This window comes from Dermacentor andersoni, chromosome 5, assembly GCF_023375885.2.
Source record: "Dermacentor andersoni chromosome 5, qqDerAnde1_hic_scaffold, whole genome shotgun sequence".
Classification (NCBI taxonomy): domain Eukaryota; kingdom Metazoa; phylum Arthropoda; class Arachnida; order Ixodida; family Ixodidae; genus Dermacentor; species Dermacentor andersoni.
This window is the reverse complement of record NC_092818.1, coordinates 10,693,028-10,720,990: the sequence shown is the minus strand read 5'-3', so window position 1 is coordinate 10,720,990 and position 27,963 is coordinate 10,693,028. Positions and strand designations below refer to the sequence as shown.

General features: G+C 46.5%; 1 protein-coding gene across 2 annotated transcripts in view; it reads right to left on the bottom strand.

Moving 5' to 3' along the window:
- pyd (zonula occludens-like protein polychaetoid) overlaps positions 1–27,963 on the bottom strand; it is a 298,483-nt gene that overhangs the window by 132,315 nt on the left and 138,205 nt on the right. For both annotated transcript variants that reach the window (XM_055070109.2, XM_050177563.2), the window contains exons 9-10: positions 12,682–12,730; positions 9,070–9,229 (exon numbers count right to left, since the gene is read on the bottom strand). In XM_055070109.2, the coding sequence (XP_054926084.1) occupies positions 9,070–9,229; positions 12,682–12,730 (209 nt within the window). The remainder of the gene's footprint in view (positions 1–9,069; positions 9,230–12,681; positions 12,731–27,963) is intronic.

Sequence of the window (27,963 nt, the reverse complement as noted above, 5' to 3'; positions counted from 1 at the left end):
GGACAGGAAGCAACTACCTGAGGAAACCTTCCAGGACTTCGTCACCGCACTACAAAGGCTAGCGCCTGCTTGTGCGTTCGGCGCTTGGCACGACGAGTCTCTTTGCGACCAAATCCTCCAAGGCGTCGCATCAAAAAGAGTACGAGAACGGCTACTACACGAAGGATCGTCCCTCACGCTCAAGAAAGCCGAGGAAATCGGACGAAGCGTGGAGCAAGTTGACAAGGAACTTCAAGTCTTCAGCAGCTCGGCTGTTCAGCGCGTCTCGACGCAACGCCAAGATGGCGTCGGCAGCCATCTCCTTCGTCGCCCGGGCGCGCAAGATGGCATCATCGCCCCCCTTCTCCCTCGACCCGCCGCCTTCAAGATGGCGATCAACGGCGTGGCGGACAGTCGCATCGAGCGGCCGGCCAACGTGACGCCCGGCCCAAACTCTGCGAAGCCACTGGAGAATTCGCACCCCATTGTTACCGATGTGGTTCACCTCACCACATCGCATCTGATCCAGCCTGTCCGGCAAAGCACGTTACCTGCCATGCGTGCGGAAAAGTGGGACATTACACTTCGGTTTGCCGTTCGAGGAACCGAATGCAGCGACAGTCTCCTGCTCGAACGCAGCTTGTTTCCGTTACCGCTGATACAGAATCAGCCTCTACAGTCCTGTTTGTGCTTACAATTCAAGCACTGAATTTCCGTCCGGCAACAATTTGCGGCAAAGTCCTCATTGCGAATACTACACTCAAGTTGCTCGTGGACACAGAAGCTACGGTGTCGCTGATGAACAGCTTCCTATACGAAGAACTTTTCAAGGTTTTTCCATTATATCCTTCGAGTCTTCGACTCAAGAATTATTCGCAGCAAGAAATTCTGCATTCAGGACGTTTCTCTGTGCTCGTCAAGTATCGCAACAACGCTGCAGTAGTGACATTTCACGTCACGAACCAAGGCACTTCTCTTCTGGGCTTAGATGCCATTCAAGCTTTGGGCATTGACATTCAAGGGTCTTCGCTCACATGTCAAGTATCAGGACTTCCAGCTGACCCAAGCGTTCAGCCTCCGTCTCTTCCGCACAACGCTCCAACAGAGTTCGCCCATCTGTTCTCGGGACAATTGGGACTTGTAAAGGGCTTCGTCCACGACGTTCGTCTCCGACCTTCAATGCAACCAGTCTCAGCGAAACTGCGTCCTCTACCTCTGATTCTCCGGGAGCAAGTCTCCGCCGAGTTGTAACGCCTGGAATCAGCTGATGTCATTGGACGAGTCACTGCGTCCGAGTGGATTTCTCCGCTCGTCGTCGTTCGAAAGAAGGACAATTCCATTCGACTTTGCGTCGATCTTCAACAAGGCTAACAGACCCCAACAAGGCTATCATCATCGACGCCTTTCCACTACCGAGAGCTGACGAACTGTTGCATTGACTCGCTGGTGCTACTGTCTTTAGTAAGTTGGACTTGCAGTCCGCTTATCATCAGGTTTTATTATCCGAGAAAAGCCGTGAGCTTACTACTTCTACAACTCGCGACGGTCTTTTCCGCTTCAAGCATGTGTGTTTCGGTTTGGCATCTGCGCCATCCGCTTTCCAGCAGATCATGTCATCTGTTCTGAAAGACTGTCCAGGCACCTTGTGCTACCTTGATGATGTGCTTGTATGGGGTCACACTCAACGCGACCACAACAGAAATTTGCAAACAGACCTGTCTAGGATAAGTTAATGCAGACATGCAGCTTAACCACAAGTGCGTATTCAGTGTCCCAGAATTGACTTTCCTAGGACATAAAATTTCTGCAAACGGCATTTCGCCGATGGATAGTAAAATTCAGGCAATCGTGGAGGCAGCACAGCCTAAGGACAAGAAGGCTCTACATTCATTTCTGGGCCTCACGGGATATTATGCTAAATTTATCCCGCAGTATGCCGACGTAGTGGAACCGCTAAGGAAACTCCTAAGGCAAGGACAAGCCTTTGTCTGGGATCGGGATACTGAATGCAGCTTTCAGGCTATTAAAGACGTACTTGCATCACGCCCGGTGGTACGCATCTTTCAACCGCATCTGCCTATTGTTGTGACGGTTGATGCTTGTGACGTTGGCATAGGAGCTGTCCTACAGCAAAAATGCGGAAATGAGCTCTTTACAGTAGCTTTTGCTTCTCGTACGTTATCTTCCGCAGAACGACGGTACTCCGTAGGTGAACGGGAAGCATCGGCATGTCTATTTGCATGTGAACATTGGCATGTTTACTTGTGGGGTCGACAGTTCACTCTACGAACTGATCACCAAGCTCTAGTCGCATTGCTATCTTCAAAGGGTCCTGGACAGCGATCGTTAAGAATTTCAAGGTGGAATGCAAGATTGCTATATTACAATTTCTCCATTCAGTACTGTAAAGGTGACCAAAATGTCATTGCGGACGCATTGTCATGCCTGCCTGTCCCTCCCGAATGTGAACCAGCACTAGATGAGGAAATAGTGTCTTTAGTTTCATCTTGTATTACAAAGGAGGAATTCCAAGCAGCCACACAGGCAGATCCAGTGTGCCAAGCATTAAAAGACAAAATAGTAAAAGGATGGAGAACTGCGGCGGACCTTCCGCCAGAGTTGCAGGCGTATGCTGCCGTACAGTTCGAAATGTCCTACATAGATAATCTGCTTCTCCGAGGTGAACGTATCGTTCCTCCTGCTTCCTTGCATCAGACACTCCTGTCTATTGCTCATGAAGGTCACTGAGGCATCACGAAAACTAAGCTCAGATTGAGAGGCATCTACTGGTGGCCTCACATGGATAGGCAAGTTGAGGAACTTGTGGGAAACTGCTTTGTGTGCCAACAAGCAGATAAATCTGCCAAACCATCTTTTGCCCCATTACAACCTGTCGAATGGCCATTAAGACCATGGGAAAAGTTAGCCATCGACATAATAGGCCCTCTTGATTGTGCTCCACAGTATGCTCGTTTTGCTTTGGTCATGGTTGACTATCATTCCAAGTGGCCCGAAGTTGCTTTTATGCCTTCCATCACATCGGAAGCCATCATGCACAGTCTCATGTCCATATTCAGTAGGGAAGGATTTCCCGATGCTGTAGTATCCGATAATGGACCACAGTTTGTTTCTGCACAGTTCGAACACTTCCTGAAGGAAAGAGGCATTAAGCATTTCTTGTCCTCTCTTTACTACCCACAGGCCAATGGCCAGGTAGAAAGATTTAACCGTGTCCTTAAGGAATTCATACAGATTGCTATTTTGGAACAGCGAGACCTCAGACTTGCGGTCTTAGAATACTTGGCAATTTACAGAATTACTCCACATACGGCTACTGGTGTGTCTCCAGCTATGCTGCTCCATAGTCGACAACCACGAACTCGGCTGGACGTTGCAAACATGCCTTCAATCATCCTGAATTTGCTTCTCCAAAGTTGCGCCAGGAAGTGCAGAGTAGAGTACGTGAAAAACAGGAAAATACTAAAAAGTATGTGGATCGTCGTCGCGCAACTAAATGTCCTCAGTTTCAGCCGGGCGATCTGGTTAGGGTACATACTTCACGGAAATCTGGTCCTAAATACTTCGGTCCGTTCAAGATTTACCGCAAAGTAGGTTGAAGTACTTTCCAGCTTGAAAATGGCAAGTGTTGGAACGCGTCTAAACTGGTGAAGTCAGGGTGAAACAAATGAAAGGAGTCATTTCAATGATGGGACATCCTTTGACGATAGTTTTCCACCTTTTCTTCCAGTTCCTATTGGTACTCATTTTCCTGCTGCAACCCCTTCTTTGCAACCACCTGTCTCACCACCACCACCGGGTTCACCCCGTGCAGAAAAGTCTCCTGAACGTTCATGAGACACTCCTCTCCAAGACACTGCCCCTGAAGGCACTCAGGTCTCTGACACACCTTCCAGTCCCGGTACGAGTAACACTTCTGCTGTTCCTCCTCTACAACCTGAACCAGTCCTCCATAGGTCTACATGCCATAGACGACCTCCGGAACGGTTTAAGGATTATGTTTCCAAGTAGCTTGTTGCCTTGGGTTACTGTCTACAGAGGTTTCAACCCTCCCATGCGAATTCGGCTCTTAACGCCAAAAGTATTTCCTTTCATGTTTGTTAGGTGAATAGGACATAAGTAGTATCCTTCAAATGGGGGGATTTCTGGCAGCATAAACGGTGCTATGCGCACGCTGTACTTACTGCTATACTGCAGATTTATCAGTGGATCCTAGTGGTAGGAACACTTTTCTTCATTTCTTAGCATACCCGCAGAAGAGATACCATACATTTCTTGTATATTATGTTTCTTGTAGCATAAACATGTAGTACGCACATTTTCACTACGGTAGTAGCCGCCATACTAATTTGTCTTTCATGCCAAAAAGTTTTTAACATTAAAAGTCGTTAGCATACTTATGGGGGGACTATGGAGTGTAAAGTGCTTTTACGCACAATGCCCAATCCACGACAGCCACAGAGACTGTCTCGAGTCAGGCTCAGGGCGAATGAGCCACCCATCAGTGCTGTCCCAGGGGGCACACAGATGTTTGTTACTGTATACTTCTGTACTTCGTGAATTTTTTTTTTCATGTGTTATCTGTGTGTGCAAGGCTGCATCTCATCGTCTTCTCAAGACGGGTACTGAAACTCTTCAGAACTGGAGTGCAATAGTTCATATTCAGTTTTCATGTTGTGGGTTTTTCTTAAATGGGGAAGCCAAAGACGTCATTTTCTATTGTGTAAAGATGTCATCACTAGTCATGTATGTTACAGTGCTAACATGTGTTCTTTGACTCATGACTTACTTTCGTTGCGAGGAGAGCGAGTAGAGCATTTTTCCTTTCAAGGGAGAGGTGATGTGGTATCCTGTGTTAACTTCTGGTTTCGGTTTTGGGTTGTTTACATCAGGGCGCCACTCAGCGCCCAACGCTGTAAGTTGCCTCCTGTAAGTTGCCTCCGCAGAAATAAACATGGATTCTTTGGTCCCCAACTGAAGCAGTCCGGCTCTTTCTTGCAGCGCTGCGCGCCACGGCCGTTTAGGCCTCATGCCGTAAACCTTTCATCTGGCCACCCCATCGAAGCTACAACATTTACCATTCGAAAGAAAGCTCCAGCGGAGATGTGGTGACCAGACCCCCGGCCATAGCGCGCGGTAATGAAGACACAGTAGTCGCTGTGAGGGGTGTAGGCACACTCCCCGCACAGGTCATGTGCTCTGCTTCTTATTGTCCATCGCGTGCCCCCTGGTGGTGTCAGTTGACACACTTCCTCCCCCTTTAATACAACAGATTAACAGCATATAAGCAGTTGCAGTTCAAGGAGAAAACCAAAGCACCAGACGGCATTCCCTAGTGCTCCGACAAAGCCGAGGTGTGGAAGGAGGTGGGGAGCAATTGGTGCGTGTTGATGTTATAATGTCACTGGTCTCCAGCTGATAGGGCTCGCCAGATAGTAGTGGTTGACTCTCCAAGCTTGTCGCTGCTTCGGGTAAACCACTGTCAGTTGTACCTCCGGTTCCTGAGGATAAAGTCAAATGTGGTTCCGAGCATGCGGTAGAAGGGCTGGAGCACCGACGGTTGTGCTGGTCGGGCATCGACTGCGGCCTTACATGGTCGAGATGCCGGGTCCATTGTCCCCCATCATCTAACTGTACCTCCACCTGTGAATTGTGTTGCCTGGTGACAACAGCAAGAATATAGCTCGGACCTGGCCGAAAATTCCTGGTGAATACTCTGTCTCGTGGTTGTGCTGGCACCTTCAGTTTCGTTCTTTGATCATACTTCACCTTCAGAGCGAGTTGTTTCTGGAGGACTGTTTTACTTAGGTCCGGCCGCAGCAGATCCAATGCAGTCTTGAGCCTCCGTGCCATCAACAGCTCGGATGGGCAACACCTGGTGACCTCGTAAGGGGTCGACTTATATGATAACAGTATTCGTGCAATTTTGTGCACGAAGGTCCCCTGGGCCAACTGTGTAATTTTACTTTCGTAGTTTGAACAGCTCTTTCCGCTGCACCATCAGAAGCCGGGTGATAGGGCGGTACTGGCATCCTGTTCAGGTCGTTCTTCAAGAATGTCTCGTACGCTTCACTCGCGAATGCGGGTCCATTGTCCAATACCACCATGTCTGGGAGGCCCTGATTCGCAAACATGACCCGTATGCATGCAATTGTACATACCGCTGAGGGTGATGAAATGGGAAGAACTTCTATCCATTTGGACAATGCATCAATTGCAATAAAAAAAATAAGAATTCCGGTAAAGTCCCGCATAGTCCACGTGGATCCTTGACCAGGCCCTGTCTGGGAATGACCACAACATCATAGGCACTTGTCTCAATGGTCTCTGTTGTTGGCAGGCAAAGCACTCTTGAACTGTGGTTGCAACCTCGCTATCTAACGACAGCCACCACACATGACTTCGGGCAATGGCTTTCATTTTTGTGAACCCAGGGTGGCTCTCATGTAGTAACTTGAGGACTTTCCCTTGGAGACTGGAGGGTACCACAACACGGTTTCCCCGGACCACAGAGTTCTGATGCGCAGCTCCTTGCTCTTCATGAATGCACATTGCTCAACTGCCGTCCAGCGCCACTTTGCTCCTGTGGTAAGCAAGCCATTCAATGGCTGCAGTACATCTGACAGGTTGGGGAGAAACTTTCTATAGAAGTTCACCAAACCCAAATAGCTTTGCAACTCTTTCACATCTTGAGATTTGAGAGCATTCCCTACTGCTTTAGTCTTGGCAGGATTTGGATGCAGCTCGGCAGCACTTATTATGTGGCCTAAGTACTGGACCTCAGGTAACAAAAACTTGCATTTTGCAAGTTTCAGCTTCAAGCCCACCTCTTGCAAGCGCTCTAGTACCTTGCAGACGTTTGCCCAATGTTCGTCGTCATTGACACCTGTTACCAAGATGTCATCGAAGTAAACTGCGACATGATCAAGACCTCCTAGGAGGTTTTCCATTTCTCGTTGAAATATGGCTGGGGTGAAAGCAATCCTGAATGGCAGTTTCGTGTATTGAAACAAGGCCTTGGCGGTATTGATAGTGACGAACTCCTGTGACTGTTCTTCCAGCTCGACCTGCTGGTAGGCGTCCTTTAGGTCTAGCTTTATGAATCTTACTCCTCCATGGAGCTTTGTGAACAATTCATTTATGCGTGGCATGGGATACATTTCCACAAGTGCTATGGGATTTACAGTCAGCTTCAAACCGCCGCATATGCGCAACTGCCCATCTTGTTTTAGCACTGGAACGACAGATGCTGCCCATCTGGCAGTCTTCACTGGTTGGACCACGCCTTGGTGGAGCAGTCTCTGCAAGAATTCCTCAAACTTGTCTTTCAAAGCAAAGGGCATCCGCCGGGGCTCAAAGAACCTCGACTTGGCATCTGGCGGCACCAAGATGCGAGCCTTGACCCCACGGAACGTGCCTAAACCATCTGAAAACACCTCTTGAAAACAGTTCACAGCTTCTTCTGCACACAACACAGACAAAATAGATTCCGGCTTGCTAATTCCTAACTGGAATTCCTTCATGAAGCTTCTAAAAAACAATGCTGGGCACTGCCCCTTTACCACAAACAGAGGTAGCCATCTCTCCTGCTCCCCAAGCTTTACAATGGCTGCAAACTTTCCGGCGACTCGTCGTGTGTCTCCGCAAGAACTCCTCAGCTGTACGTCGGATCATTCCAAGGTGGCCGATCATTCCAAGGTGGCGTGAACTTTGTTTCACTTATGGTTAAGGCATTGACACCCACCCGTATCAAGTTCCATCTCTAGTGGAACCCCGTTAATGATAACTGTAATGCGCATAGGTGCCGGCCCAGCTGCCTGAAGAGCTCAAGGGCCGTACGCTTCCGGCGTTTTACTTGCTGCAGGTGCCCCAAGCACTTCATCCACGGTGTTCACGCGCCTTGAATCTGTGCGCCACACTTGTCTGTTTACAAACTCACTATCACCATCGCACACTCTTGCCAGATGCCCTTGCCGCCCGCATTTGTAGCAAACTGAGTTGACGTTTGGCACTGGCGCACTTGATGGGCATCACTGCAGCGGAAACACCCGCCTTCATGACGCCCAGGTTGCACTACATTTGTTGCCTCCATGACAGTTCTGACTGTCAATTGGGCTGACTCGGACTGTGGTGTTGGGTGAGCGCTCAGAGTACGAGAATCCTTGCAAGCAGCCTCGATGGCCCACACTCGGTCCAGTCTGCAGTGTCCACGTTGAACTCGCCTATCTTTCCGATGACCGGCGTGCTTGTTCTTGCGTCACCGTCACCGGTGTTGGCTACTTGAAGCATTTTCCCTCGTCGCCAGTTGTGGTGACCAGACCCGCGGCCATAGCACACGGCAGTGAAGACACAGTAGTCGCTGTGAGTGGAGTAGGCACACTGCCTGCACAGGTCATGTGCTCTGCTTTTTATTGTTCATCGCATGCCTGGTGGTGTCAGTTACCACAGGAGGTGTCACCTGTGCCTGGTCAAGCCAGGCAAAGTGTTTCACTGGACAATAATGTAGTTTTGTAGTGAAACTTGAGCAAAGTCAAAGTACAATCTTCTATTCAGATTATTTGTTAGGGTGCGTTACAATTCTGGCCAGCATTGTAACAGTTTACGTTGACAGCTAAAAAGACAGCTTCAAGCCCAAGCAATTCAATGCATCTGGAACCATCCTGAAGTCTCTGCGTCACGATGCCACCTAAAGTTGATCAGAAAAAGCTAAGAAAACCACATTTCATCACTGCATTTTAACACTTTTCATGTGCAAACATATGAAAAACACAATAGCGCTTACATTAAGTGCATAAAAAGTGTGACTACGTTTTTCTGTGAACAGACATCCATCCCGTTATTTCCAAGCTTTTTGTTCAGCTGCCATCTTGGTTGGACAGCAAAGCAGCCTGATCGTTCTTAACTTCAATGCTGTCTTCCCAAAGCTCGCTCCTTTGCGAGCTTGGTCAGCATCAAACTTAAACTTAAGAGGGCCGTGGTCTGCTTAGCTGTCTACTTTGCCGTTTATGGTGAGTATTGGAACACAACCTCAGAGGACCCCTGGGGAAGAAGAGTTCTCTGCCTGAGACTTGCCTTGAGGAGGCGGTCACCTGGCTGGAGGCCCTGCAAGGAGGCAGGGCTGCCTGGCTGCACAGCTGTGACAAAGACGCCGGCCTGGTTGCCGCCAGTCAGCCGCAGCCCCACGTTGCTGCCACTCTCCTTGTGGAAGCACACCAGCCGAGGCTCGGCCCCCCTGCACAGTGTTGTAACAGCAGCGGCTTGGCCCCACACTGGTATACTAACCGTCAGGTGCCTGACGTAACAGTTCTGTGGAAACCCACAAGCTGGAGAGAAGTAGCTAATTAAGGGAAATGGACGAGAAGAAAGGGGGTTAACCGAGGGGCCCGAATTTTATTAATCATATAAAAGCCAACAAACAAAGACACCAAGGACAACATAGGTCAAATTACGTGTATACTGAATTACAGAAATGATAAATTAATGGCAATGGAAGTGGATGTAAAAACAACTTGCAGCAGGTGGGGAATGATCTCACGTCTTCGCATTACGCGTGCGATGCTTTAACCAATTGAGCTACCGCAGCACCGTTTTCCCATCTACTTTCTTGGGTATTTATGTTTTTACTACTAGAACTAACCTTGGAAGTGTTAGCCAGCGCCACCACCCACAAACCTTGGCAGCATATGTGGACCATCCTTTCTGCCGCAGGCATCACAAATGTGATCTTTTCGTGTTCTTTGGGTGAAGGTGCCTTCACCCAAAGAGATCATGTATGTGGCAATGTGGCAATGGAGCCAGCTGTGGAAGAACACAACGATGAATTCGGGAGCAGTGGCATGAGCGCGTCGCGCGGTTGCACAGAGGAGCACCAACAAGCTACCTGTGGAAGAAGACGACGACGCTCATATTTTCATTCGGATTTTCGTTTCGCCTAGCCACAAAAAGCTTCGCTTTAAAAACATGAAGGGAAACTAAGGACTGAGGATGTCCAGTGGAATGACCAGTAGTTGTGACACATATGGTTTAGACTCGTGCAAGGGCCGCACTTTTCTTTCACAATTTTGATGAGATGTGGCCTTTAAGCGGTTGTGAACATTTTGCTCAAAATGGTGCCGGCACGGAGGCGACTTGTGCACACCCCAAATCCTCGGATGTACCATTGCATCAAAGATAAACATGTAGCTCTTGCCATCTAGTAGTTACACATAGAAGTATGCAGCTCTCAAAGAGCGTACCGCACGACCAAGAGCGACCATCTGATGATGCATTTCGCTGCAGTATGTCTAGATTTGTTGATAAAAGGAAACTCGTACATTGGTGCTTAGTTTCAGGAAAGGGCATATACGCAGTCAGTAAGTGTGAAGTCAGGCGCTTTCGTCTGCTGATGCAGAAGACACTGTCTGCTCTGATTGGCTACAGCCCAGCGAGCCAAGTGCAGTACATAACGTCATAGCCTCTGCTCGGCACTACACTCGTTTACATGAGCCTGCACGAAGTGTAGGTAAAAAAAGTTGCCCTAGAGTAAATGCAGAAAATGGGAAGACAGAAGGTAACTAACCTAAGTGTACGACACACATGGAGGAAGCTACGGATGCTGAGCTTGAAGTGCGTATGAGACAGCCATTTTAAAATGTTGATGGCGATACAGTACTGCAGATTTAGGGTCGAACTCGATTCTAACATTCACGAAGTTTTTGAACCTGTTTATCGGAAAAAAGGTTCATGTTAGATTCGAGTAAATACAGTAATCTGCCGCATGTGCAAAGAGCGGGTGTGCCAAGATGGCGTGGCATTATGCGCTATGCTCCCACGCGTTGAGTGCTGGAGGTTGCGTAATCTCGAATGTCAGAGATGCGTTGAAGCGAGAGGCAGACTAAGCATTTGCTCCTTGATGCTGGGGAGCATATTTTGTCACCCAATCTTAAATTCAACAAGGATTTCTTTTCACATTCAAATTAGCCTTTTCCAATTCGGAAAATATTGCAGTCCCTTCCACCCAAAAAGTTATTGGCGACAGTACTTATTTGCATAAAATATTAAATTTCAATCAAATGAAATTTCAATGTAACGAAGCAAACTGCCAGCTTTATCCATTTAGTTATATCAAGGTTTAACTATACTTGAAAACCACACTCATCGAATCAAATGTGGTTAAATGACCGCCATACATGAACTCTGTCATATGTTCCACTAAGTAAGCAGGCACTACTGTGCTTAAGAAAAATACAGTTAAACCTTGATATAATGAGGTCGGTAAAAGTGTCAATTTGCTTCGTTATATCGAAATTCTGTTCTATTGAAATTCGACCTTTTCTGCAAATACAGTCACCAATCGATTTATCTTACACGAAAAGGGGCCGCAGAATTTTCCGAATTATCAGGCAATAGAAAAAAGCGAATTTAAATGAGAAAACAATTGATTTTGTTAAATTTGGGAGCCGGCAACGAAAGGTACGGTGTCATGCCACGTACGTCGACAATATCTTCTCAGCGGTATGAATTAAGCAAAGCCAGCCACATTTTCGTGTGCACTCCGCCCCCACGACTGATAGCATCGCCTGCGTTGGGAGAACACTATCAGGAAAAGTGCCAGCAGTGGGGAGCAACTGCTTTGTCTGTCTCTCGCTCCAATGGGTCACAGAAACTCAAGATTATACAACCTCCAAAACTAAACACGCAGTAAAGCAGCTTACATGGTGCCACGCCCACTCTTTGCACATGCTGCAGATTACCTCTAAAGCAGGGTGCGCGGCTGCGTATGCGCTCAGCCGTGCTTACAGCCATGAGCCCCCGCAGCTGAGACGCATGCCAACGTTTCTTTTCTGACTGTTTCGCTGTATGTGACAGGCCTTAAGTTGAGTTATATGCCTGCTGCTGGACAGAGTTTATCTGCTCACAAAATGGAAACATTGAACAGACACTGGTAAAATTGCACATACCAATGAGCAGGACAATCGAGGAAAGAGACACACATAGTGTGCTTGTCAAAACAACAAGTGTCGAAAAGTGGTGCTTCAGTGTGATGCTTGCGACAACGGCAGACGGCCGGAAGCAGCTGTGAGGATGAGCTGTTGTAGATCAACAATGTGGATGAAGCAGCCAGCGACCTGGACAACAGGTCTGCTGGTTCAAAGTGGTTGCGAAGTGCAATAAAAATGCTGTTATGGTTTGAAAATAGTATACGTATATTTTTACTACAAAGATAAGTTATCTAATGCATTTTTCACATCATTACCGTCTTACATTTCAATTTAAGCTGTTCTGAAAAAGTTTTCATAAGATTTACCCACATAATAAATGCACTCCCAACTATGCTTCATTTTTTTTTAATAACTGCATCCATTACGAGAGTATATATGGTACACACTGTTGCTGATGCCATCTGTTTCTGTACAAACATTGTAATGCTCCTGGCAACAACACAATATCATCAAAATGTCATAAGTTGGTGTGTCGCATGTGTGTCATAACCTTGTGCATTGCTTTGCAGCTGGCAAGTTCAGAACATGTCTTCACTTGTTTTTTCGCCAAGGAAAAGCTGTATTTTGCACACAATTCATAAGGCAGAAAAGAAGGCAGACAGGACACACATAAGGACTTCCTTATGAACTGTGCAGAAATTAAGGCTTTTCCTTGATGAAAGACTGTTTCACCAAGTGGATATTCTGTCTCAGCTTGACTTACGTTGAGCTCCGTCGTGCTAATGGGTCCTCCTCCCCTTCGTGGCCATACTCTGCACACAAATTGGGGCACAGTCAAACAGGATCAAGTGTTGAACCCAGCATTTTCCACGATCCATCTGTGACTCTGCCAACTGCTAGCCCAATTAGGCCGATCAGTGATGACTGTGACTTTCCCATTAAAATGGTTTGTATGCAAGTGAGTCGATGAATTGTGGCATAATAAATTCAGCAGGTAACATTCTCAAAGGCACCAGAAAGGACACAAACAACCCTCAGCAGCATGTCAGGTACATTCATTATTTCATTTGTGCCTACCCTTACCAGCTAAAAGTCATCATCATCATCATCATCATCAAAAAGGTGATCAACACCTGTGCACCATATTAGCCACTAATACAATGCAAAATGTAATGGCAATAAGACTGCTGCTATCTAATTAGCAGCCTAATAGCATGTGCTTTTCACACAGCCCTTCATCTCAGTCACTCTTAAATGTGTGCAATACAGTGTGTGCTCAAGTTCCTGCAATAACATGCATTATTACTCTGCATAGCCGTGTTTCTAATATACATGATATATTACTCCATAAACTATCATTTTTTCTCAGAAAAAATCAAAAGCACACGTGTGCTCAAACTAATCCTTTTGTTCACACATCAACTGCAGTGCAAAGCCATCAATATACGGGGAGGGGGAGGGGAGGTATTTTATAATAGTCCACCTAGCAGACATATCTATTCTGTCTGCTGCTGAAGTTCTGATTGGCTAGGCTTGGGTGTGCATCAGAAGGAGATGGCGCCCCCAGCCAATCAGCACTTCAGCAGCAGACGAAATGGGCATGTCCAACAAGTGGACACATGCAGAATACCCTCTAGTGTTGCGTCAGACCACCTTACACAGAATAAAAGCTACACTGACACACACACACTCGGAAAAGTTGAAGTAAGGGTGTTTGAATCACTTTTTCATACACGGCACTTTTCACGTGCCATATGCACAGGTTAGTGCACACCCCATCAATGAGAATGGGTACAGGGGATGATCATCAACAGCCTACTGATGGTAAGCCTCTTCCCAGCAATCCCCAGTGATCTCTTGTCAGCAGACATCATAATATGAAAGCAACCTTCCTGACCTCATCCTATGCCGTCCGTGAGGGCGCCCAAAAGCTGTTACTCGAACAGATCGGCAGTTATCCACTCTACATGGCCAACTCAGTTTCTTACGCTTAGTGTCAACCAAAATATTAGCCACTCCTGTTTGCTCTCTAATCCCCATTGCGATCTTGCTGTCTCTTAACAATAGCCAAATGATATCCACACTTACTGTGCGGATATCGAACTAAAGGCCACTGTGTGGCCTTTAGTTCCCTCACAAGTCTTTTTCATTACGAGTGCACCATTAGGAGTGAGGCTTGTCTAAAAAGAGAAATGAACTGCAACAGTGCAACCACCCCTGAACTTGCTGATACGAATATACAGTCAACAACTGATTATTTAGACATGATAGTTCGGACAGCCCTGCTGCACCACCACTAGCCCCACAGACTTAATGTGAAAGGGTGACCGAAATTTCGGACACCTTGGCTGCTTGAAGTATGTACTTGAAGCCTGTATGGTTGGTACATCTAGCAAAACACTATAAAAATGTTGGCAGAGGAAAAAGTTATTTGCAAGCGTCCTTCCCCATGAAAAGTTCGAGCAGCAAAAATTCCGTTGAAGTGCATGCACCAGGATGCAGTGTGCAGGAAACAGCGCTGTGACATTTGTGGCATAATAACTTGTGGAGGTGGCGGGCACGCGGCAGCACAGAACCCTTGGAGAAACACGAGAGCTGACGATTCCTTGAGTGCAAGGGGGGTGGGAAGGGGCAAGCACACCGTAACGTGATCAAGCAAACGCTAGAGATGGAAGGGGGGCAGAGGATGCATGCCTATCCGGCCTGCCCCCTAGTGCACGTCTTCTCTCCTCTACCCTAGGCTGTAGCTGGTAGCTGCGCATCGCTGTCCATATGTGGGCCGCACACTGTACAAGGGGGGACCCAAAATAACCGGGATTGTACTCCTGCTGATCATGTACTTGTATTACGAGGTTGCGCTGCTGGGGCTTTGTGGGAGGGCCGTTCCCGAGTCAGTATGCCAAATGGCGTCAACCAACAACGACGCATGTAGTTTCTCTGGCAGTTCTGCGTGAGTGTCTGCAGTGCACTCGTGGCATGAAGAAATGGCAGACTCTCTTGAACGTGCAACTGGGAAGTTTTGTTTTTTTACTCTACAAGAACGCAGCAGAAATGTTGTGATGATGCACACAGCTAACAAAGAACATGCTCTCAGTAAAACACAAATGTACGAATGGTTTGCTCGGTTTAAAAGGGGGGAAATGACCATTGAAGATCAGCCCCATTACGGTTGTCCTTCAATTGTGTGAACCGAGGACATCACCAAAATCCGTGATCTCATCAGGGAAGATGACGCAGAACAAACAACTAATTCAAAGACTTATCCGGGTTATCCTGGAGCTTCATTCAGCGCATTTTGCATGACGATTTGGGAATGCAACAAGTGGCTGCTAAGTTTTTGCTCGGACTTTTCACTGAAGAGGAAAGGGATCATCGCGTGGAAGCCTGTCGTGCAATGAAGGACAAGGTCACAGATGATCCAGAGTTTCTCAACAAAATCATCACAGTTGACGAGTCACGGCGCTATGGGTATGACCGTGAAAGTAAACAACAGGCAAGTCAATGGAACACACCTAGCTCACTTGTTCAAAAATAGCTCGTCAGGTTAAATAGAATTCGAAGACGATGCTGATCTGGCTTTTTTTTGTGTGTGTGTGTTATTGTTGTTTTTTGACATCAGAGGGATCGTATACTCAGACTCAAAACGAAACCGTCAACCAAAAATTCTATTTGGAAGTGTTGAAACGGCTGCACAGAAGTGTGGTGCAAAAATGTCTGGCCTTGTGGCATTCCGGTGAGTGGTTCCTGCATCCTGAGAATGTTCTCGCGCACATGGCTCTCAGTGTTCGCCGGTTTTTGGCTTCAACACAGGTGACTACCTTGACCCATGAGCCTTATTCGGCAGATTTGGCTCCGGCGGACTTCTTCCTGTTTGGTCGAATGGAAAGGGACTTGAGAGGCAAGCATTTTGCCAATGTCAACGAAGTCAAATGCAATGTCATGACGGCACTGACAGGAATAAAAAGGCCGAATTTGCAAGGTGCTTCCAACGATGAAATGAATGTTTGGACAAGTGCATCAGTACCAATGGAGAATACTTTGAGGGTGGTTAATGTTGTATAGTCAAACCTCAATATACCGAACACGGATATATCGAATTATTGTGTATATCGAACACTTTCTATATCACCTGGAAAAATGCATGTATTTTAAATTTTTTTATTTCGAATGGGGTTGGCCATAAAATGTATATATCAAACTCCGCCACCCTAAACCACGTGCGCTCTAGTGACAGTAGCTTTCCCGCAACACTCTCGAAGATAGCGGTGGTGCGACAGGTGTTCCCGATTGCTGCGCACTACAGCTGCACACATAGATTGCGCCGAGGGTTCCATTTGAATGTAATGGCTTACACACGAGGTGGCTTGGCTAGTTTGACAATGCCAACGACGCATTGCAATTGTCACACTGACTCCTCCTCGGTGCCATGCTCTGCACCTGGCGTGCCTCGCGAGAAATTGCTGTTTGCATCCGCAAAGACGTGCGACAGCACGCATTCACTGGGTTCACTTATAGACGCCTTGGTAGATGCCACTTGATACTTTGTTATTGACAGTGTTTCAAAATGCTTTGATTGACGGACGTGGAGATCACAGCAGAAATAGCGGCCAAACGAAGGCGCTGCCAAGGGTGATCCCGCAAGCGCTGATGTTTTCCAGCCTCCGACTTCAACTGAGGCTGTAGCTGCTTTGCCCTTCTACTCTGCTACTGCGGCACAATAGAAGGCACTGGTCGATCGCTTGTGGATCGTTTAGACACTGTTGCAGTACTTTCAGCCAAATAAATAAATACTTTGTGTGAAGCTTTAAGTGAGCATTTCTTGCGCCACGATTGGGGCACGATCAAGGATCGTTGGTCAGAGCCCGCATTCAGTTGCGCTGCGCGCAATTGGCCTAGACCACGCTGACTTCGCGCAGCTGACGAAATGGGCGTGGCCTACGCTAATTGTGTGCAGCACAATCGACCGCATGCTCCCGGCGGACGAAGTCGGCATGGCCTGAATGCGCACTCCAAACGACGATCCCCGATCGCGGCCTTGGTTCATTGATTGATTTGCAGAAGTTCTTGAGGCGTTCTTTTACATGATCTTATATATTAAATTCTGGCTATATTGAACTATTTCGGGATCACTGCCGCAGTTCGATATATTGAGGTTTGACTGTACTTGAACAAAGAATTGTATTGAATAAAAAAATAATTATCTCCATGCTTTTTATCAGGTAATTCCAGTTACTTTTATCTTCGGCAAGTGAAAAGATAAAGACGACATTGTTGATGCCTTCATGCACATTTAATTCTCATGTCTAGCGTTGGTAGTTGCGTAATCTCAAGTTTCCGAGGCATAGTGCAAAGTGTTCGCTCACATTGCAACAGTATGTTCTTGGATATCGAGTGATCTTTGTCTGGCCGCAGGTGATACTGATAAGGCTGCAAACCTTTAATTCTTGCAGTTGTTGCTTTGCTGTCGCCATCAATGCTCCACCTTTCCAACAAAACTGCAACCTATCTTTTTTCTTTCTCTCAGAGTGAATATCCGTATCTTGCACGTTTGTTTTTAATTCGAGGGCACCATCTGATGAAGGCTGTGGGCACTAAGTGGGTCAGCTATGGCATCCGAGATTTACGGCACTGTGCAACGCAAAATGCTTATCTCAGATGCCATGAGCCACGCGGTGCGTTGCTCTAGAGATGATCTGCACCGCATGCCCTGCGTGGCTCAAAGCCATACTATTATGGGCCAACCTTGCATTTTGTTTAAAGGTGATTACTGACATGACACTATCCACCAGGAATGTTCTGGGTATTTGTGAAATTATTTTTACCACTGAAACATTAAAACCTCGAAATATAGAAATTCATGATTTAATGAAGTTTTTCACTGCAAGTACAACTTCGTTAGACTGAAGTTCTACTGTATAGACCATTTCCAGCTGTGGCCTATGGGTACAGCCATGCTTGATCACGTGATCATGCCAACATGACTGGCCTTGGATTGAAGGCCAGCAAAGCAGCCATATGGCTGTGGGCATGGGCGACGGTGCGGCAAGTGCCATTGTTTCAGGTCCACCAATAGATAGTGGCTGGATCAACATCGCAAAGTGTTGACCTATGGCTCAATGAACATGAAAGTGAACCATTCTCATTTTAACCTTGTATGTGCTCGCGCTGGAGTGCTCTGACACTTGATCATCATGCATGTGCGTCTCTTCTTTGCACTTTGCAGTTCAAGCTCATGAAGGTGTCTTGCGTGCATTTCACATCATTTCGCTCGTCACTTACACTTCTTTTTGTTTGTTTTCCTTTAGTGCCCAGTATGGTGTATTTATGCTACGATCTGTTTGAAGTGATTGTCCAGCCTTTTGCGCTTTGCTCGATGGCCTCGAATGTACGTGCTTGAGCACTGAGTGAAAACTCCTGTCCGCTTGTGTGACATTTCGCTTGCTCATATTTGAGCTTCCCACAAATGTTAAGGTAAGTGCTTGCCTCGATACTGGTGCAATAATCTCTGCGGAATTCACCAGTGTGGTGGGGATGCAACAGTTTTGTACAGTTGACTTCAGAGTCGCAGATTGTGTTTGTCAAATGCACTAACTGCATGCCCCCAAACGGGTGTTGTTTCATAGTAATGCCCCTGTCACAAGGGTACTTTCGATCGCAATCAAGTCAATCCAGATTGGGTGCTGCTACACAGTCTCTTTCTATTGTGATCGAGTCTCAATCCAAATCTGGTCGGTTGTCGATTGCGATCGAACTGCCAAATTGCGATCAGAGACTGACATAAGCAGCATCTAGCTCATTGTTAGAAAATGAGGTACAATGAGTAAGAAAGAGAGCCAAAGAGATAGCCCCCTAAAAAGGCTGTTTAACGAACAGTGAACTTTTTTTTAAAATTTACATATAATTTTGTAAATCTGTCTGTTGTGATGACACCATGCATGTAGTTCTGAGAATTGCAGATGATCAGAATTGGCAGGCATGCTACATTTTTTATCTAAGATAACGAATGAAGAAGTTATTTTTCTGAAAAAGGTTTTATACAACTACTTTTAATACCTATTAAGCAGGTTTATAGTTTGCTTTGGACTTCTACACTTTAAGTGTTAGAGCTCAACCAACACGATCCCGATCCTTGGACTGTGTAGTAGTGATCATTTTTGATTGCGATTGAAAGTCTGAGCAAGATCGAGGCTTGATCGCAATTGAAAGTGCCCATGTGACAAGGGCATAACTGCCTGTAACTCAAGCATTCTATAAACGACAGCTCCCGTTTCAACATTTCAAGCTCTTCATAGGAGAGCAACCCCAGCTTTATAATCCAATCAATATTTACTGATTATTGGCACCCTAAATCTGTTGGTGTTTGTTCAGTTTTGGTTGCGATTGGAGGACAGAGCTTCAGAGCCGAGTTTTTGGGTGATCGGCTGTTTCAGACTGTTCCATGTCTTCCCTAACCTTTTCACTGTAAATAAATCCATTCTACATCCATAACAAGTGGTGGAAGTGCTGGGTACTGTGCGCCCTGGACAACCCAGTCCTACAAGATCTTCGAGGAAGCAGACACCTGGCTGGACTACCACTAGAGCCAACAAGCATGGCAGACGCCCAAGCAGGCCGGTCAACGAAAACCATCGAAGAAGGCATTGTTCAAACCAGCCAGAGACCAAGGAAACCTAGTTACTGGATGCTGGAACCATGCATATTCTCAGGTAAAACAAGACGAAAACGTGGATGACTGGCTGAGACATTACGAAAGAGTAAGCCGGCATAACGGGTGGAGTACGTCAGCGTAGCTTGCGAACGTTGCATTTTTTCACACTTATACCGCTGTACTTTGGTTTGACAATCATGAATGCGTGCTGACCACTTGGGAAACTTTTGGCCAGGAATTGAAAGCCTGCTTTGGTGACTGCAATTCCAAAAAGAAGAAAGAACACACGCTTTCATGTGTTGAAGAAATATTGAAGAAATATTGAAGCTTTGCGGGATTGTCAACTCAAATATGTTGGATGAAGACAAAGTAGGATATCTGTTAAGAGGCATCACTGAAGACGTCTACAATTTTTTAATAATGAAAGAAAACCTGAACACTCCTTCCAAATTAAGGCAGCAATGTTGTGTGTTCAAAGCTCAAAAGACCCAAAGGATCTTGCCGAATTTCGGGCACTTGGAGAACGTCACCACAGTTGCAAGTATTGATGTCGCTGCCTGTGATGACATCGCCTCAATCGTGTGTCGAGTAGTTCAAGAAGACCTAGCACGACTTGATGGAGTAGACGCTGGTTATAAGTGCGCATTTGACGAGTGCATTCCCGAACCACCATCCTGGTCACGAGAACATCGCATAGAGCGCCAGACGCCTTCTGAAGAACTACACATAAATAACACGAGATTTTGGTCTCTCCCGGTGAATCTCAGTCGCCACCATTCCTCACCAGTCCGTCGTGACACTACCGAGTACTACTCAATACCACGACGTGTTATCATCCCAGCGCCACGTGTACCTGCTCCATTTAGTTTCAACCACGACCTACTCATCTGCTATGCCTGCGGTTCGCGAGGGCATATTGCGCGCTTTTGTCACCACCGCCCGCACCAAGCGACACGTTTTTCAGTGTACACAGCTCGTGTGCGTGAAGATGCGCCCGCGCCATTCTGAGTACATCCTCTGTGGCAACAGTGGTCGTACCAATTGCGCGATGAGTCCCCTGTCTCTGAGCGCAGCATTACACCGCAACCTACCCGACTGCGCTGTTCGCCATCCCCGTGCCGTCGTCGGTCGCTTTCCCCGCCGCAGCTGGGAAACTAGCTGGTGCGGCCGATGGAGGTGTGGTCGCGGGACAGTCGACTCATCCATTCCTCCATCTATTGTTATCCTAAGATTGAAATTCCTTTACAATATATACAAAAATAAAACTGGTATTTACAAAACACTGTTCATTAAGGAGCTGCATTACATTTCATCCAGGAGAGACTATGCTAACAAAATTAGAGCTTATCAGTGCCGTACCAATGCATTTAAGTATTCATTCTTTCCTAACACGATTACTGATTGGAATGAGCTCCCTAATGAAGTAATGGCAGCATCTAGTATTGAAAATGCTATTGAGAGCCATATTCTTTGAATGTTTTGTTATTCATCTCTGCACATGCACCACTGTGTGCACTCTTTTTTTTTTAGATGTTGGTGTACTTTGTTAGTTCGTCTTCCGCTATTGCGAATTTCAGGGTTTAAACAATGTTGCATTTACTGATGTATTCTTTTGATATTGCTGAATATTTTTCCATTGTGTAGCCCTGTATTTTAACCCCCCTACGATAATGCTGTGCAGGCGAATAAATAAATAAATAAATAAATAAATAAATAAAAATGCTTAAGAACAAGATGTGTGTAAAAACAGTGTAAATACTACTGTTCTTGTTGATATGGGTGCCGCTATTTCTGTTATGAGCTTTCGCTTCAAAGATCACTTAGGACAGAAAGTTATGTTCACGTGGGATCGCAAAGAAAATTATCGTGGAGTCGGAAGTGAAATGTTGAACCCTGTTGGTGTTTGACCTCCTTGTCAGTTACCGCAACAAAGGGTTTAAACATAGAATTTTTCCCGCTTCAATTATTTCATGCGTGACATGATCACTGTGTTTTGCCATGATACTACATTTTTTGTACCTTGGCTTACATCCACACATGCAGCAGTGGGCAGAAAGCCAACCTTGTTTCGTGCTGTCAACACTGTACTTGTGCGCTTTCAGTCTTTCATTAATGCATCGGCCCGCCTGTCCAATGTAATATTTACCACAGGACAGGGAGATCCGATACACCCCGTTGTTTGTGCAATTTATTAATTTATTCTTGTGTGTGATAAGGCACCCTCATTTGGGCCTAGATGCTGGGACTGCCATATTGCAAAGGTTGCCCAATTTTTGAGGGGGCAGAGAAGACAACTTTGACGTTAACATGCTGAATGACCTTTTCCAGATTGTGCGCGTTTCTATGCTTGTATGGGATTACCGCAATTTTTTGTCTATTCCGAGTTGCTCTATCTGTATTTTCATTCACCACGGATGAAAAGCTGTGCAGCAGGTCTTCACCAACAGAGACTTGTACAAGAGATGGATAGCCTGCCGAAGTTAACCGTTCAGACTGCTCACGAAAGCTGTCAATCATTTTATGTTCGCAGGAGTTTCTTAAGCAATTTTTAAAACATGAGCTAACAATGCCACGTTTTATAAGTTTAGAGTGCATGGAGTTTAATGGAAAGAGTGGCTTGTTGCCACGTGGGTAGCACATCCAACAAGAACGGTTTTCGAGCAGAAATAGTTTAATGTCTAGGAACCTTATTACACCATTCTCTGGAAATTTATGGGTTAGTTCTAGTGGTTTAAAACATTTGGGCGCGCTGTCCAGAACTAAAAAAGCATAAGACTCGTATGAACTAGCATCACTGTCATGAAAAATTAAAAAGTAATCCACGTATCTAAAAGCAGCTAAGACATTAAGAAGTGTTTAGAACACATTCGACACAGATCTGTCAAGTTTTGCTAAAAACAAATCACTTAATATGGGAGCGATGTATCATCATCATCATCATCATCATCATCATCAAGATAGGCTGCTGCTGCTGCTGATGATGATGCATCATCCAATGCAAATGCCTTCTTTTTGAAGGTGAGGTTTATCATCCCAATGGGTGTAAGTCAACTGTTGATAAAAGCGAAGTAATTCGAAAAAACCACGGACACAGATACCAGACTGAGTCTGGAACTTTGAAGGGCCAGCATTGATGATAGCTGACAAGGAGGTCAGATACCTCAGGCTATCGATGCCACGTTGAATTTTGTATGGCTTTGTCACGGCATTCTGTGCATGGTTGGTGTGCTAGTGCGTGGCTATATATCTTGCTGTGCTTTCTGAAAAGAAAATAAACAGTTGGAAGTTGGCGCTCTGTTCTCTATTCCGTCCCCTCTGCCATCCTTGCGCTGTTATTCAAACTTTAAAGCATGTTTTACCAATAAGCCCAATCCTACACCCTTCTTAATTACAGGATACAGAGGCTCCTCCTATAACTAATGATGAAGTTAGAAGGGCCTTGCAAGACATGACCTGGGGAAAAGTTGCAGGAGAAGATGGAATAACAGTCGATTTAATCAAAGATAAAGGAGACATTATGCTGGAAAAGCTTGCAGCCCTTTATACGATATGTCTCACGACTTCCAAGAGTCCCAGAGAATTGGAAAAATGCCAACATTATACCAATACACAAAAAGGGAGACGTTAAAGAATTAAAAAAATTATAGGTTCATTAGCTTACTTCCAGTATTGTATAAAATATTCGCCAAGATAATTTCTAATAGAATAAGGGCAATACTTGACTTCAGTCAACCAAGAGAATAAGCCGGCTTTAGGAAGGGATAATGTACAATGGATCACATCCATGTTATCAATCAGGTAGCCAAGAAATCTGCAGAATAGAATCGGCCTCTCTATACAGCTTCCATAGATTATGAAAAGGCATTTGATTCAGTAGAGATACCAACAGTCATAGAGGCATTACAGGAGGCTTAAGTAAATATCTAAGAAAATATCTACAGAGATTCCACAGCTACCTTAATTCTCCGCAAGAAAAGTAAAACGCTACCTATAAAGAAGGGGATCAGACTAGGAGACATAACCTCTCCAATGCTATTCACTACATGCCTGGAAGAAATATTCAAGCTATTAAACTGGAAAGGCTTAGAATTAAGGACCAAAGGCAAATATCTCAGTGACCTTCGGTCTGCAGATGACATCGTTCTGTTCAGCAACACTAGGGACGACTTACAACAGATGATTGAGGACCTTAAGAGAGACAGCGGAAGAGTGGGGTTGAAGATTAGTATGCAGAAAACAAAGATAATGATCAATAGCCTGGCAAGGGAACAAGAGTTCAGGATCACCAGTAAGCCTCTAGAGTCTGTGATGGAGTATGTTTACCTAGGTGAATTACTCACAGGGGACCCTGATCATGACAAAGAAATTTACAGAAGAATAAAAATTGGTTGGAGTGCATACGACAGACATTGTCAGATCTGACTGGAAGCTTACAACTATTAATGAAAAGGAAGGCATACAGCCAATGGATTCTACCAGTGCTAACATATGAGACACAAACTTGGAGACTGACAAAGAAGCTCGAAAACAATTTGAGGACCGTGCAAAGAGCGATATAGAATGAAGACTGTTAGGTATAAGGTTAAGAGACGGGAAGAGAGTGGTGTGGATCAGGAAGAAAATGGGGATAGCTGATATTCTAATTGACAGTAAAAGAAAAAAATGGATCTGGGCAGGCAATGTAATGCGTAGGATAGATAACTGGTGGACCATTAGAGTTACAGAATAGGTGCCAAGATAAAGGAAGCGCAGTCAAGGACGGCAGAAAACTAGGTGGGGTGATGAAATCAGGAAATTCACAGGCGCAAGTTGGAATCGGTTGGTGCAGGCCAGGGGGTGATTGGAGACCGCAGAGAAAGGCCTTCGTCCTGCAGTGGACGTAAAATAGGCGGATGATGATGATCTTTGTACTTGCTGTATGTACGATTTCTTTTGAACTTTATGCTTTACTTCAATGCAAATAGCATTATTTGCCCACTTCAGCGGTGTCGAGCGTATCTATCTACAGTCGAGCCCGCTTATAACGAATCTGATGAGCGTTACACGGTTTGGTATACCCTGAAGTTTGTAAAAAGTGGACAGCTCAAAAAAAAAAGGCTAATTAAAACACAAGATTTATTTCTTTGCAAAGAAGTACATCATGCTCATCTGGTTTTGCAGTGGAGATCCGATGAGGGCGGTCTCCTGTTTATTTAATGCAGAAGCGTGCTCTTCACCGAGGCCTTTGGCATAGACAAGTTGCCTGAGGCTCTCTACGTAGCCCATTGCTACAGGCACGCTTATGGCTGCTGGCTCCGAAGTTTCATCATCATCCGTTTCCTCCACATCGCTCTCCACCCGCACTTCACAAACGATGCCCTTGTCCATGCACGGTTCTACAATACCAGCATCTTCATCAGCAGAAATAAAGTAATCCCAACCAGTGTCGTAGCCCCCCATGTTGGAGTAGACGACGCGCTGCCACAAATCACTGCCGGACCTATCATCTTCGGAAGCATCAGGCTCGGCTTCAGGCACTGTGTCTATGAAGCTGGCCTTGCGGAAACAGTTCTGAACGCAAGTGGCCGTCACCTCTGCCCAGGCCGCTTTCGCCATCACAATGGCTGAATACAGTGAAACTCGAAGCGGCAAATGGAGGCCGGGCGTTCAACAGTGATGAGCAAGCGCTCCAGAATTCAGCGCCTACACGATGCCTTAAATGCGCATATTATGCCCAAATCAAGCGGCTACGCTTGAAGTGGTATTGGGCAGCAGGAAAAGTAGAGTAACTGCTGTCAGAGAAATTCACACGTTGTGCGCTGAGCAAGGTTGAGCACAAGCAGCACGCGCCTTCCTTGCCTCTGCATGTCGTGGTCAAACTCGCCCAGCCACTCTGCGAATAAATTGAGCGTCATCAACGCCTTAGTATTGTGCCTGTAGCACGCAGGTACGAGGTGGTCCTTTATGAAAGGGTACACGCGAGCGCATGGCCCATGCTCCGTGGAGGCTGCTTAGAGTGCCAGCAAGTGGCAGGAAGGAGAAGCACGTCCGCTTGTGGCGTCGTCTATTGGTGGCCAGAATAACCAGGCATGGCCAATAGGCCAGCGCTTGCTAGAACTGGAACTAGATGGCCTTCTGCAGGCACTTTCTGTTCGTCAAGTCGACGGCAGAGCCAGCGATCTTTCCCTTGTTCTTTCGAATCGTTGAGATGGTTGATTTAGACACGTTGTACTTCTTCATCAACTCACAGTTTTTAGTACCTTGAGACACTTCCTTCAAAATTGCTCGCTTCGTTGCCTTGTTCAGCACTTTTTATTTTGTGACTGCTGTAGGCACGGCATTCCCGTCTGCCATCCTCGGGCTCTACTATAGTCAGATCAGTGCCTGGGCGAACGCTCTCCCCAGGTCGTCGGGCGCGCGTGTCGCTGCCGCTCGCAGCTGCCATGCAGTGGTGCTGTGTGAGAATACAGAAAGCTCCATGCGCAGTACGAAGCTCACGAATTTGTGTTTGCATCCGCGTTTGATTGCATTCCTGTTTTTCTCAGGCTTTTGCAGGTACGTATTCCACAGGCAGTCTGTCCGGCCGCGCTGACAGTGCGAAGCTTTGACTTCGTACTGTTCTTTTTTAAGGATTTTGCAAGCATGTCTTCTGCATGCCTCAGTAAGTCTTACTGTTGCATACCATTGTACAAATTAAACGGAAAGAAAACGATTGTCAGGCTGTCGTTCCACAAAATACCAGCGGCCGCTGGTTTACGAGAGAGGTGGCCTGCAGTAATTAGGCGGGGTAATTGGTTGCCTAACACAGCTTCAAACTACACTAGAGTATGCAGCTGCCATTTCAGAACAGAAGACTTCATGGAAGGAAAAAAAATGGCGGCTCAAGAAGGGTGCAGTACCGTCAGTCTTCGCAGACTACCCTTCACGTTTGCAGCTGAAGGCAACAATTAAACGAAGCATGGCAAGTATCACTCAACGTGACCGTGCTGCGAACGAGCAGTCAACGAATGATTGCACCAGTAGCCACACTGCCTCGCAAACGCCGCCATGTGCAACGCTGGCAACATCAGGTCCTGAATCTGAGGAATCGGAGCCGATGGACACTACAAGCGCTACCTGCGAAACAAGAGACAATCATGCTGTACAGTGCCAGAATGAATACGTGCACAAGGCTGACCAGGCTGCCCCATGCGACAGAAGGTTGACAGCAATTTGGCCTCTGCTTTGCTCACTGCCGAAAAGGCCAAATGGAAGAGAGAAGAAAGATCTGAGGAGCCAGATACTGCAGGCTATTGACGAGTACAAAGAGAAGCTCAAGAAACTGCAGGTGGATTCTTTGACTGCAGACATTTCCTACATTAGAGAAACAGCGGCAGAGAAAGAGGCTTCAGCCGTTTCTCGAGGACCAAATTACCAATTACAAGAAAAAAAGAACTACCTGGTCTGAAAAAACCACTCAACGTTGTGTGGTATAGAGGCATTCATCAACGAAAGCCTGCGAACATATTCGAGGGGAGATGCTTTTGAAGCTTCCAAACCCAAAGGCCCTAACCAACTATATTGGAACTACAAGTGGTGAGATCGGCTTCGGTAAACTGGTGGAAGCTCGGCTGATATGTGAAGCCGAAAACTTTGACAAACCGCAATCAAAGGTCTGCTCGCTCATCGTTGACGAGATGAGGGTAAAGCAGGAGCTGCAATACAACAAGCAATGTGACTGCTTTGTTGGGAAAGTGGACATTGTAACAAGCATGTGACGCCCCCTCAGGCATAATCTTAGCCAGCCAGGCTTGGTGGCCTGCCAGGCTCAGTTAGGCAACATTGGTCACCACACCAATAAACACCGGCAAGCACAACTGCTCGGCAGTCAGTGATCGTTCATCACCACCATGCTGCGGAGCGTCCGTCTAACGGAAGGTGCCTCGTTCACGAACCCGGGCGAATCCCTTGTTCACGAACCCGGGCGAATCGTGACACTGGCGACGAGTACCCACGAATCGTCCCACGCCGCCGAGAGCAGCGAAACACCGCCCCCTGTTGCTGCCGCCACGCTGCTGTACGGAAGGCTCGAGCCGTTTGAGGGAGATGGGTCCGCCTGGCCAATTTAAGAGGAACAAGTCCATGTTCTTCCGGGCAAACGACACACCCTAGGCCAAACAGCGGGACATTTTCCTGGCCAGCTGCGGGACCCACATCTTCAGTCTTCAGTCAAGCCTCTTCAGTCATCTTCAGTCAAGCCAGCCACGCCACATGTTAAGACGCTGGGTGGGCTGCTCGCCATACTGCACTCGCATTTCAACCCAGCACCGTCCACACTAATGGGCTGTTTCCGCTTCAACAACTGGAACCGCCGGAAAGGAAAGACCCTCGAGCAGTTCATTGCTGCGCTGCGAGGGTTAGCGAGTGCCTGCGTTTTCG